Genomic DNA, 11986 nt, shown 5'->3' with positions numbered 1-11986 from the left:
CTTTGGAACTTGCTGGAATCAGTATACTTCTGCAGGCAGGGGTAAGTGAGATGCATTCCTGTCTTTCAGGAGATGCGGAAGAGGTCTCAGGAGTTTTCAAGGCTACATCCATCAGTGCACATTGTGCTTATGGAATCTGTGATGTCACTGCCTCCCCCGATGAAAATCAGCCCTGAATCTGTTTGCCTTTAGGAATTAACACCAGCAGAGGAGCAGTAAAACAACGTGGGATTCTTCTGGCTTCTGGAGCCTCTGCATATGTCAAGACAAAATTGCTTCACCAGTGAATCAGGTCACCCAGCATCTCTAACTATTAAAATTCAGCTTGGTTGGACATAACCTTTGGGTTTTATTGATTTGTTGGAGTTTGAATACTTATTCTAGATACCAATAAGGTTTTCTCATGTTACATGTACTTTCCCCAATTTCATGCTTTCTCTTAACCTGATGCCCAGTTTTATGTGTGCACAGACTCATTTTTCATTTTCACATAGTCAAAGCCTCAAAAAGTCTCACCCCAGTTTCTTCATGAAAACTTCATCAAAGGTTTAGTTCAATCCTGTAAGCCTATAATCAAATCCAATCCTTTCCAGAAAAGAAGTTCTTATGTAAGCAAATTCACATATTTCTGTCTTGGTAGAAACCATAAAGAATCATTGGTAATCATTTGTTCAACTGAGTACAAAAGATTAATGTGTGGGTACAGACAATCAGTTTCTTACGAAAATGATTTAAGGTTATTTGGCTTCATTGAAAATGGAAAAAACATCTTCTTAGGATTCCCAGAGGAACTTTCACATTTATGGTAGTCTATCAACATTGTATCAGGAATGCTGCTGTACTCCCAGAAGTGGTTGGTGATCACTACAGATCACAAAAGTTGTTTCCAAGCTCAGATTTAGTACAGTTTTCTATCTCAATGTTATCTTTTATTTATTTGTAATATTTAAAACATTTAAATCCTTGTCTATCATACTTTCTGTGTATTAATTATTTTTAATAAAATATGATTTTGTTCTTCTTTAAATTTCACATTTATTTTAGATACCAGGGGCACATGTGTAAGATTGTTACATGGGTATATTGGATCCAGGTAGTAGCAGGCATAGTACCCAACAGCTGGTTTTTCAACCCACTCCCTCTTCCTTCCTCTCCCCCTCCTGGTAGTCCACAGTGTCCACTGTTCCTCTGTTTATGTCTGTGTGAGCTCACTATTTAGCTGCCACTTCTAAGTGAGAACATTTGGTATTTCGTTTTCTGTTCCTGCGTTAGTTTCCTCCGGATTATAGCCTCCTGCTCTATCCATGTTGTTGCAAAGGATGTGATTTCATTCTTTTTTATGGGTGTGTAGCATTCCATGTTGTGTATGTACCACATTTTCTTTCTTTAATCCACCGTTGATGGGCACCTAGATTGATTCCATGTCTTTGCTATTGTCAGTAGCCTGGTGATGAACATGCTAGTGCTTGTGTCTTTTTGTTATCATGATCTATACTCCTTTGGGTATATACCCAGTAATGAGATTACTGGTTGAATAGCAGCTCTTTTGGAAGTACTATGAGAAAACTCCAAACTGCTTTCCATAGTGACTGAACTAATTTATATTCACTGCAAAGGTGTATAAGCCTTTCTCCACAGCCTCATCGGCATCTGTTGGTTTTTGACTTTTTAATAATGGCCATTCTGACTGGTGTGAGATGGTATCTCACTGGAGTTTCTATCTGCATTTCTCTGATGATTAGTGATGATGAGCATGTTTTCCTATATTTGCTGGCTGCTTGTGTGTCTTCTTTTGTGAAGTGCCTGTTCATGTCTCTTTGCCCACTTTTTAGTGGGATTATTTGGGGTTTGTCTTCCTGTTGCTTTTTCAAAGTTTCTTATAGATTCTGGACATTAGACCTCTGTCAGATGCACAGATTGTGAATATTTTCTTGATTCCGTATGTGGTGTGTTTACTCTGTTGATGGTTTCTTTTGCTGTGCAGAACCTCTTTAGTTGAATTAGGTTCCAGTTGTCGATTTTTTATTTTGTTACAGCTGCTTTTGGGGGTTTGGCCACAAATTCTTTGCCAAGGGTGATGTTAAGAATGGTATTTCCTAGGTTTTCTTCTAGTATTTTTCTACTTTGAGGTTTCCATATATATTGTTTCATTGCAGATGACAACCATCCGGAGACTAATCATTACAAGCCAAGAAAGAGAATTTATTGTTTGCCAGAAAAAACATCCAACACAAAAAAATTAGCAAAGGAGATTCCTGAGTGTCCCTTTCTGTAAAGCATGTGGCATTGTTCTCTGCAGAGTTCAGCAAACGTTTTTCTGTAAAGGGCTAGAGAGATATTAAATATTGTAGGCTTCTAAGCCAAGAGGCAGAAACCATGGTATTATGTAGGTGCACATGTAACCAAGGAGAAAACAAATTTCTATATGATTTTCGTCGACGAGATCCTAAATTAACAATAGTAACTGAGTAGAACCTCTCAGGTGTTAAATGTTCTTTGCATTGAGAGTCTAGATCTGCTCACCTAGGCTCCCTGGTACAGTCCTCCCTTCCCTCCCCACAGGCCATTTCCTCCCTGCGTCCCTCAGATGAAGAGTTCCATACAAAAGACCTACTCCCCTGAGAAGCAGTGAAGTGGTCCTGGGGCCCACCAAGGCCACAAAAATCAAGGAGTTGGTGACCTCACCCAGCTGATTTTGAGATCACCTTTGTAAAATGACATCTTACTGGGAGATGGTCATCAGACATGAGGCCATGGATGTGGCTGTCAGAGGAGGTGAGAGGAGAAATGCCCAGGGGGAGAAGTGGCCAATCACCAACACCTCTGCATCCAACCTCACAAAAGACTAAAGGGGATGCAGAAATGGAGATGGGGGAATGGAAACCTCTTTCAAGCAAGGCTTTGAGGCCTGGTACTGATCTCTATTCTTCCTCCTGCAACCTACTGCACCTGCAGTTTTCTCACTTCAGTTGATGGAAACTCCATCCTTACATACACTCAATCCAGAAATCTTAAGAGTTTTCTTTGAGTTCTGATCTGTCTCTCACACCATATAGCTGATTAGCCAAGAACTCACGTTATCCAGAACAGTCAGGTATGGACCTTAATCCACACCACCCTTTTCTCCCTAGTTTAGGAACCTTGGCAAGTCATTCTCCTGATAAAGACAGTAGGATTTTCTTGAAATTGCATGATTTCAGTCCTTCCTAGATTCATGACTCACTTAAGAGCACTGTTTTGTTTGCTACCATTTTCCCCTATTTTTATTTCATACCTGTTTGATCTGCACTCTTTCCTATATGGCAGGCAAACCAGCTCAGTTGTGCTTTCCTAATCATAGAATTAACAATAATAGCAGCCTTGGTAACAACTTATTTCTGGCCACACCACCAGGCAAATGTCACAGGATTTAATAGGTAGAGGATCTTAGGATCATCTGTATTGCTTGATGTTATAGACTGAAGTGTTTCCCTGTGAATTCGTATGTTGAAAGCTTAACCCCCAAGTTGACTATTTTGAGATATTTTGGGGTCTGCTCAGCTTCTTGAACCTGTAGGCTTGTTATCCAAATCCTGCCAAATTTGCAAGCTTTTAGTCATTATTTCTTCAGGTATGTTTTTAGCCTCACCCTCTTTCTCTTCTCTTTCCAGAACTCTGATGACATGCATATTGGATCTTTTGTTATATTCCAGCAGAACTTTGGAGCTCTGTTTACTTTTCTTTTTCAGTATGTTTTCTCTGCTATTGGGTAAATTTTATTGTTCTATCTTCCAGTTCACGGATTCTTTCCTCTGTTGTTTTCATTCTGCTGTTGAGCACATCCACTGAGTTTCTATTTTAGTTATTGTATTTTTCAGTTCTAAAATTTCCATTTGGTTTTTTATATCATCTACTTCTTTGCTGAGACTTTCATTTTTCATTGGTTTTATGTGCATTCGTAATTCCTTATTGAAGCATTTTTATCATGGCTGCTTTAAAATCACTGCCAGTTAATTCTATCATCTCTGACATCTTGGTTTTGGCATCTGTTGATTGTCTTATTCATTTTGACATTTTCCTCATTCTTGGTATGACAAAGGATTTTCAAGTGAAAGTTGGATATTTTTGTATTATGTTGTGAGACTCTGGATCTTCTGTTTTAACTTGGCTTCTCTGATACTACTACAAGAAGGGACAGGGTTGGGGGTAGATGGGCATCATCTTGTTACTGGTGGAGGTAGAAGTCATGGTTCCCACTTGTCCTCCATTGATACCCAAGTTGGGTGGAGGAGCTCCTCATTACTGCTATGTAGGGGTGGGAGGTCTAGCTTTCTACATGGTCTCCACTGGCGCTGTGATATATGGGAGTGGTCTTGTTACCACTGGGCAATGGTGAAAGTCTGGAATCTCCACTAGGCCTGCTCTGACACTGCCCCAGTAGGGAGGGAGTGGTTGTCTTGGCACTGCCAGGTCGGAGTACAAGTCCAGGCTCCTCATATACTTTTCACTGACACTGCTGCAGGGAGGGCCTTGTAACTGTGGTTGGTGGGGATGAAAGTCCTGGCTCCTTGCTTGATCTTCTCTGGTACTGCCCCAGTCAAGGTGTGGTACCTGGTTACATCCTTGACGGAGCAAAAGTTTAGGTTTTTCTCTTGACCTTTGCTGGCATGGGTGAGATTTGGGCTGCTGTTTTATTCTGTGGTGTTTACCTGGAATAGAGCTATTATTATGTAAAAGTTTTCTGTCTTTCTAGGTTGCTTAGTCTTTTCATTAGAGCAGCTTTGTTTTAGGTGTATGTCTGTTGGTGTACTGGATTGCTGGCTTCTTCAGCTCCAAGTCTAGGGATTATGAAGCAAAAGGAAAGGAACTTAACCACTGTGTTGGTGTTATTTCTTGGGTCCTGAGGTCCCTAGCTGGTCTGCCTTCTTCTCTCCACTTTTCAGTCTTATGCTTGTTTTATGTATAATGCCCACGGTTTTTGGCCGTACCTAGCAGGAGGAATAGGGACATCTGCTCCATCATCCCAGGAGTGGCAGGCTCCTCGGTCACTTTTTAATTGACAAATTATCTGTACATTTTCATAACATACTTTGAATATGACTTTCATATGCTGCATGACTGCTGGTTTTAATTGTTCTCCTTTACAAATTTTATGTGATTCTTGATAGTTTGATACTTAATTTTAACTATCTTGCTGTAGATATTTTTTTAATGTAATCACCCCTAAACCTTTTTTTTTTTTTTGCACATAACCCCAAACTGAAAATCTCTTAGAAGAAGGCCCAATTAGCACATTTTAAAAATCCTCTCTACAGAGAGTTAGATTGGTGTATACATATGGTTCAGGCATATGTACAGGGTTAAGTAATCATAAATGTTTTCTCATGGAATACTACTGCTACTAGAAAATTAACTGAACATACATGCAGTAAATGTGTCATCAATGGTTATAGCAACTCTTCTTCATCGATGCTGTTGTGTGTTAAATTATTCCCAAATGGTTGCTGAAATAACTATAGAGGTTTGAGTGAATTATTTTTGTTTTCCAGAGTGCCTTGCATAGCATTAGGAAAGAAATTCTTATTTCTTTTATGTTTTTTGGTGCCATGAGGTGTGAGAGAATAGTGTCATGTTTGATCCTTCTGGTTACTCTGTTTGAATGACATTTGTACTGGCTGCTAACGTTAACGTGTGTGGTAGGGAAAGCCATTGTTTAACTCATAGAAATGATTTTTAATTTGGGTGGGGTATTTTAAAACTGGCACGTTTTGGAAAATGTAGGGTCTTGTTTCTATCCTCAAATTACAATATTTTACTAAATTCAAATACTTCTCTCCAACTAATTGAGTATCTGAGAGAATGGTCATTTTGAATAAGTGCATCTTTTGACAGAATTGTTAAATGACCTTGTTTTGGCAGAATCAGAAAACATTTATCTAGAATGAAAAAGAGTAGAACAAGAATTAACTGTTGGCCCTTAGGCAAGTGTGTGTGTGTGTGTGTGTGTGTGTGTCTGTGCTTTTGAAAGTGATAAATTGTCAACAACTTGCTAGAAATGGAACAAATGGAAATGTTGATTAAAAATGGCTGATAAAACTTATCTGTAAAATACTTTATCTTTGTGCTGTACATTTGTACTGTGTTAAAGGCTAAGAAGTAATTATAATAAACTCTTATAGTCTTGCCTTTTAAAAACTGATTGTCATTTTCTCAAACTGTGACTCATAGGGTGCCCATATAGAAATCTACCCTGGGAGTCAGTGCACCCTGAGTGACAATGGGATCCACCACTGCAAGGAAGGGATCTTCATTAAGGTGAGCATTGGCCAAAACATCCACTTTTCAATGGATAGAATGGCTTCACCTACAAATTATGCTTTATTAAATTGTTGGGTTCTATTTTCTGGTTTGGAAAAGTATAAACAGTATACACATTTCGATAAAATCAGTAGTCAGTGATTGGAATCTCTTGTGATAATGCTTTGTTACCTATAGATCTGCAGAAATGACAGAGGAAAGCTGTGTCACTAAGGGCTCAAACTGTGCTACAACATGGAACTAAGCATAGCTTTTCCCCTTTATTTTTAGAATAGTGTGAATAAAGAAGATTTTTAAAGCAGGAAATGTTGAATATGACAGTTCCTAAAACATTTGTTTTCATTGCCACAGGACTTCTTAGATGAACACTGTGACATTCCCAAGATATCCATGGTGAATCATATAATACATAATAATGAAGGTTATGGTGCTGTCTTTGTGAAACCTACAGTCTTCTCTGACCTGCAAGAAAATGCTAAAGATGGAACTGAGGTATGTTATATTTAGTAATTTTTAATATAAAAACCAGACATAATTTATTTCAGCATTAAATGCTGATTAAGGATCTGAGTCTTCCTCTCTTCCTTCAAAAAGGTTGTTGGGATATGCTTGGGCATGGAGAGAGAGAAGGTTGATAAAGCTATAACATTATAGAATGTGAAAGAAACTTTCAAGGTCAACTAGTTCAACTGTCATTCAAAGTCCTGATGTTGTGGTTTCTGTGCAGTTCCCTTCTTACCACACTTAGCTTTCAATGAGGGTGGATGTGTGATATCAACGGTGGCTGTGTGACAGCAATGGTGGGTGTGTGATACTATGGTGGGTGTGTGACAGCAACAGTGGGTGTGTGACAGCAATGGTGGCTCCTCCTGGCATTTATTAAGGCTGGAGGCAGTGACATGAATGTGCCAGGTTGAAGGCTGCATTTCCTGGAGGGGATAGTGGAGTTTACCTCTGTTTTTATTGGTAGAAGTAAATGCCTTCCTGTCACCTGTCTTTCTTGGCAGCAAAGGGGAGCTAACTCGGTGGAAATTTGTGAACTTCAAGCTATGATGTAGATCACTATTAAGTCTTGTCATAGAGAAGGATTAAGCATTGATATAGGTGAGGAAAGTTTAAAGCAGTTTATTTATTTAATCAGCTTTTTCAGGTTGAAAGAGGAATTTAAAGGGTAGTCCTTGTCATTCTTCAGGATCCGCTCCAGTTACATCTCTGCAAGTTCTTTATTTCTTCACAGGTCTTACAAAAGTAAAATCAAGGTGTCAGCTGGGCAGGACTCATCTGAAAGCTCTGGGGGCAGAATCTGCCTCCAAATGCATTCATGTCATTCACTGGCAGAATTCATTCCTTTAGCTCATGGGTCTGAAGTCTCCATTTTCTTGCTGGCTGCTGGCTGTTTGCTGGGGCTGGCACTCAGCTCCTAGAGGCTGCTCTCAGGTTCTTGTCTCATGGCATCCCTATCTCAGCAACAGAGAACATCCCTCAAGGAAAATCTCTCATGCCCTGAATTTCTCTGACTTCCTCTTTTGCAACCAGCCGGAGAAAACTGATGAGTAATCTTAATTACGTTGTAAAATTAGAACGCAAAATTCTTCTGCCATTTAATAGCCATGAAAGTAATACCAGGGGGTGGGGATCATGGGGCCTATCCAGAATTAGCTGCTAGATTGGGACTTCATTTAGAAAAGTGGCACTATCTTATCAGTCTGTGCATCCTACCTCCTGACACAGTGCTTAGCAGATAGTAACTGTCCAGGAAATATCTGTTGAGTAAAAGTGATTCTGGATTAAAAGGGTAAAGGAAGAGTTCAAAGTTGGTGATCCTGCATGAAGGTCAGGGAACCTTGGCATAGAAAGCAAGGCAGCTGCTCGTTGAGAATCTTATGGCAAACAATTTGTAAAATCCAGTTAGAGGACAGCAGAAATCCTTTGCCAAAAAAAAACTTGAAAGCTCTAACAGACTGTGTAGAAATATATGTTTTAGTTGGGTTAGCTTGTATATTTAACTTTGTTATTATTTGTTTGTTTCTCCAGAAAATAAAGCACTTAAAATTCAGACAGGTGGAGAGCCAGATGTGGCTGAAAGAGTGGATCTAGAAGAGCTGATTCAGTGTGCAACTGGTAAAATGGAGCTTTATGCAAGAACTGACCCTTCTGAGCAAGTCGAGGGAAAATTGTAAGTGAACTAATTGCTGCCTCCACACAAAAAGGCCAGATGAAGAAGAAAAGGCTGAGTGAACTGGGGTCATGCAAGCTGATGACAACTTAATGTCACAGGAGATGTTTGTTGGGATTGTGGGGAACCAGTTCAAGTGGAATGGGAAAGGTAGTTTTGGCACATTTCTTTTCTGACCACAGGGATGTAAGTAGATAGCAAAATACTGGATTTTGCACATGCTGCCCTAAGAATCACTGCTGCCATTGTAGTTTGCTGTAATGTCTGTATTTTATATTTGATTATTTGGGCTTGAGTGAAAGGTAGATTTATTTCCATTTGCAGATGTTGCACATAAAACACTCCCCTTTATAAGAAAGATCATAAACACATATAAAATAGAAAATATTTGGGGATTGCTTATCTGAAAGTCTTGCTTTCTTATACACATGGTTCTCTCATATTAAGCCTGGTAGTAGCTTTTTAGTGTAATTACCTTTAGCACTTCAAAGACGAGGAAGAAAGGAAGGGAATGCAAAACTAGTGCATAAAAATGCAACAGGTGTCATATGTACAGCATTCTTCTTAGAGTTGCCTTTTCATCCCAATGACAGTGAGTCTGATTTCCATGCTGTATTGGCATAATACTTGTCTTAAAATAAAAGCTTTTATGATTGGGAATTGATCTGCCTAATCAGACTTATTATTGAGACTGTCAATGGGATGCATTTTTCTGTTGATAGGAGGTTTGAAGCAGAAATGAAATGTGTTATTCAGAGTCAATGTTGTAAATAGAGTATTTTCACTATTGCTGAAAGTGAATGATTAAAAACAAGGTATTTTTCAGGCCAGGCGGTGGCTCACACTTGTAATCGCAGCACTTTGGGATGCTGAGGCAGGAGGATCACTTGAGCCCAGGAGTTTGAGACTAGCTTGGGCAACATAGTGAGACCCTGTCTCTACTAAAAATAAATTAAAAAAAAAATAGCTGGCTGTGGTGGTGCATGCATGTAGTTCCACCTACTCAGGAGGCTGAGGCTGGAGGATCCTTGAGCCCAGGAGGTTGAGGCTGCAGTGAGGTGTGATTGCACCACCACATTCCAGCCTGGGTGACAGAATGAGACCCTGTCTCAAAAAAAAAAAAAAGTATTTATCTCTTACCATTACAGTATTCTGATTATAATACTGACACAGTCAAAATGATTAACTGTACAACCTGTATCTGCCGTGTGTTCTTGGTATCATACTGTAAAACAAGCTTTTAAAAATATTTGTATTTCAAAAACTATGTGACATTAATATGCCTAATTATTAAGATTATAGTGATGAAATAACAAAATTGAATCCTGTCGTATCTTTTCAAACCCAATATGGGCCATAGTGTCAGTGTAGCATATGTGATCCATTGAAGAACACATGGTATTTTGGTATCTGTTTTTATGCTTCAGAAAGAGTACTACATTTTTTCCCATGAAGTGTGGTTATATTTGTTTCTTAAATTTGAGTGAAAAATAATTCTTATTTTTTGGATGCTACTAAATGTAGGATTTGTGTTAGATTTATTATTTGATCATTGAAAGGTATTTTTACTTTTTAAAAATCTTATCGCAAAGAGGTTTAAAAAGTACTGTTCATTTCTGCATCAGTTTCAGGCAAATGTTGATATTAAAACCTTCTATTCTTTTTTAAAATTTTTGCCTCTAGATGTGATGCCTTAAGATAAATACCACTTATTCAACTTAAAAAAAATCACTTTTTTTTTTTCTTTTTGAGATGGAGTCTTGCTCTGTCACCCAGGCTGGAGTGCAGTGGTGCTATCTTAGCTCACTGCAACCTCTGCCTCCTGAGTTCAAGCAATTTTCCTGCCTCAGCCTCCTGAGTAGCTGGGATTACAGGTTCATTCCACCATGCTCAGCTAATTATTTTTGTATTTATTTTAATTTTATTTTATTTTAGTTTGTTTTTGAGATGGAGCTTCGCTTTGTCACCCAGGCTGGAGTGCAGTGGCATGATCTCGGCTCATTGCAACCTGAGTCTCCTGGGTTCAAGTGATTCCATGCCTCGGCCTCCCGAGTAGCTAGGATTACAGGCACCTGCCACCATGCCTGGCTAATTTTTGTATTTTTAATAGAGACAGGGTTTCACCATGTTGGCCAGGTTGGTCTCGAACTCCTGACCTCAAGTGATCCACCCACCTCGGCCTCCCAAAGTGCTGGGATTACAGGCGTGATCCTGACCTCAAGTGATCCACCCACCTCAGCCTCTCAAATCACGTTCGTTTTTCAACTGAATTTCTACTTTATCTTGGTTTAGATTTTGTAGATAAGTTAGTAACATTAATACCTTCCTTGTTCCGTTTTATAACATGGAGTTTTTCAGATTTCATTTCTATTTTAGTTTAAATCTAAGCTTATATTAATTTTTATTCACATAATTCGTTATAATAAGTAGACCTACTTTGTTCTTATTTAAGTTATATGCAGTATATTTTGCCCCAATTATGGAGAATTAAACATCTCCAATGGAATAGCATAGGGAATTTAGGGAGTGCCGTGGAGGGGTATGGATTTGATATTTGAGATGAAAACACTGATGTGGAAAAAGGATAGTCTTCTGTGTTGACTAATTGTCCTGTCCTTATGGTCCACACTTAGTGTGACCTTGAATTTATGGCAGGTAGCAAAATTCTTTTTTTTTTTTTTTTATTTTGGGAGGTGGGGGGGTTTTATTTGTTTGTTTGTTTGTTTGTTTTTTATTATACTTTAGGGTTTTAGGGTACATGTGCACAATGTGCAGGTTTGTTACATATGTATCCATGTGCCATGTTGATTTCCTGCACCCATTAACTCGTCATTTAGCATTAGGTGTATCTCCTAATGCTGTCCCTCCCCCCTCCCCCCACCCCACAACAGTCCCCAGAGCGTGATGTTCCCCTTCCTGTGTCCATGAGTTCTCATTGTTCAATTCCCACCTATGAGTGAGAACATGCGGTGTTTGGTTTTTTGTCCTTGCGATAGTTTACTGAGAATGATGTTTTCCAGTTTCATCCATGTCCCTACAAAGGACACGAACTCATCATTTTTTATGGCTGCATAGTATCCCATGGTGTATATGTGCCACATTTTCTTAATCCAGTCTATCGTTGTTGGACATTTGGGTTGGTTCCAACTCTTTGCTATTGTGAATAGTGCCGCAATAAACATACGTGTGCATGTGTCTTTATAGCAGCATGATTTATAGTCCTTTGGGTATATACCCAGTAATGGGATGGCTGGGTCAAATGGTATTTCTAGTTCTAGATCCCTGAGGAATCGCCACACTGACTTCCACAATGGTTGAACTAGTTTACAGTCCCACCAACAGTGTAAAAGTGTTCCTATTTCTCCACATCCTCTCCAGCACCTGTTGTTTCCTGATTTTTTAATGATGGCCATTCTAACTGGTGTGAGATGGTATCTCACTGTGGTTTTGATTTGCATTTCTCTGATGGCCAGTGATGAGGAGCATTTCTTCATGTGTTTTTTGGCTGCATAA

At 39.1% G+C, this 11986-nt stretch overlaps 1 protein-coding gene across 40 annotated transcripts in view; it reads left to right on the top strand.

Annotated features, from left to right (window-relative positions):
• LOC134731321 (cyclin-Y-like protein 1B) overlaps positions 1-11986 on the top strand; it is a 64948-nt gene that overhangs the window by 14079 nt on the left and 38883 nt on the right. For 7 of the 40 annotated variants that reach the window (XM_063625979.1, XM_063625978.1, XM_063625951.1 and 4 more), the window contains exon 1: positions 8332-8473. Coding sequence is in view for 20 of the 40 variants with exons in the window: in XM_063625972.1 (XP_063482042.1) it covers positions 8434-8473 (40 nt within the window). In the remaining 20 variants the exon portion in view is untranslated. Of the gene's footprint in view, positions 1-69; positions 2776-6207; positions 6295-6648; positions 6790-7304; positions 7402-8331; positions 9792-11986 lie in introns of those variants that run through there. The other 33 variants (XM_063625954.1, XM_063625962.1, XM_063625963.1 and 30 more) reach the window with 15 other exon arrangements.

Source organism: Symphalangus syndactylus, chromosome 12, assembly GCF_028878055.3.
Source record: "Symphalangus syndactylus isolate Jambi chromosome 12, NHGRI_mSymSyn1-v2.1_pri, whole genome shotgun sequence".
NCBI lineage: Eukaryota > Metazoa > Chordata > Mammalia > Primates > Hylobatidae > Symphalangus > Symphalangus syndactylus.
Note: the sequence above shows the minus strand (reverse complement) of the source record. Positions and strands in the feature narration are given on the sequence as shown.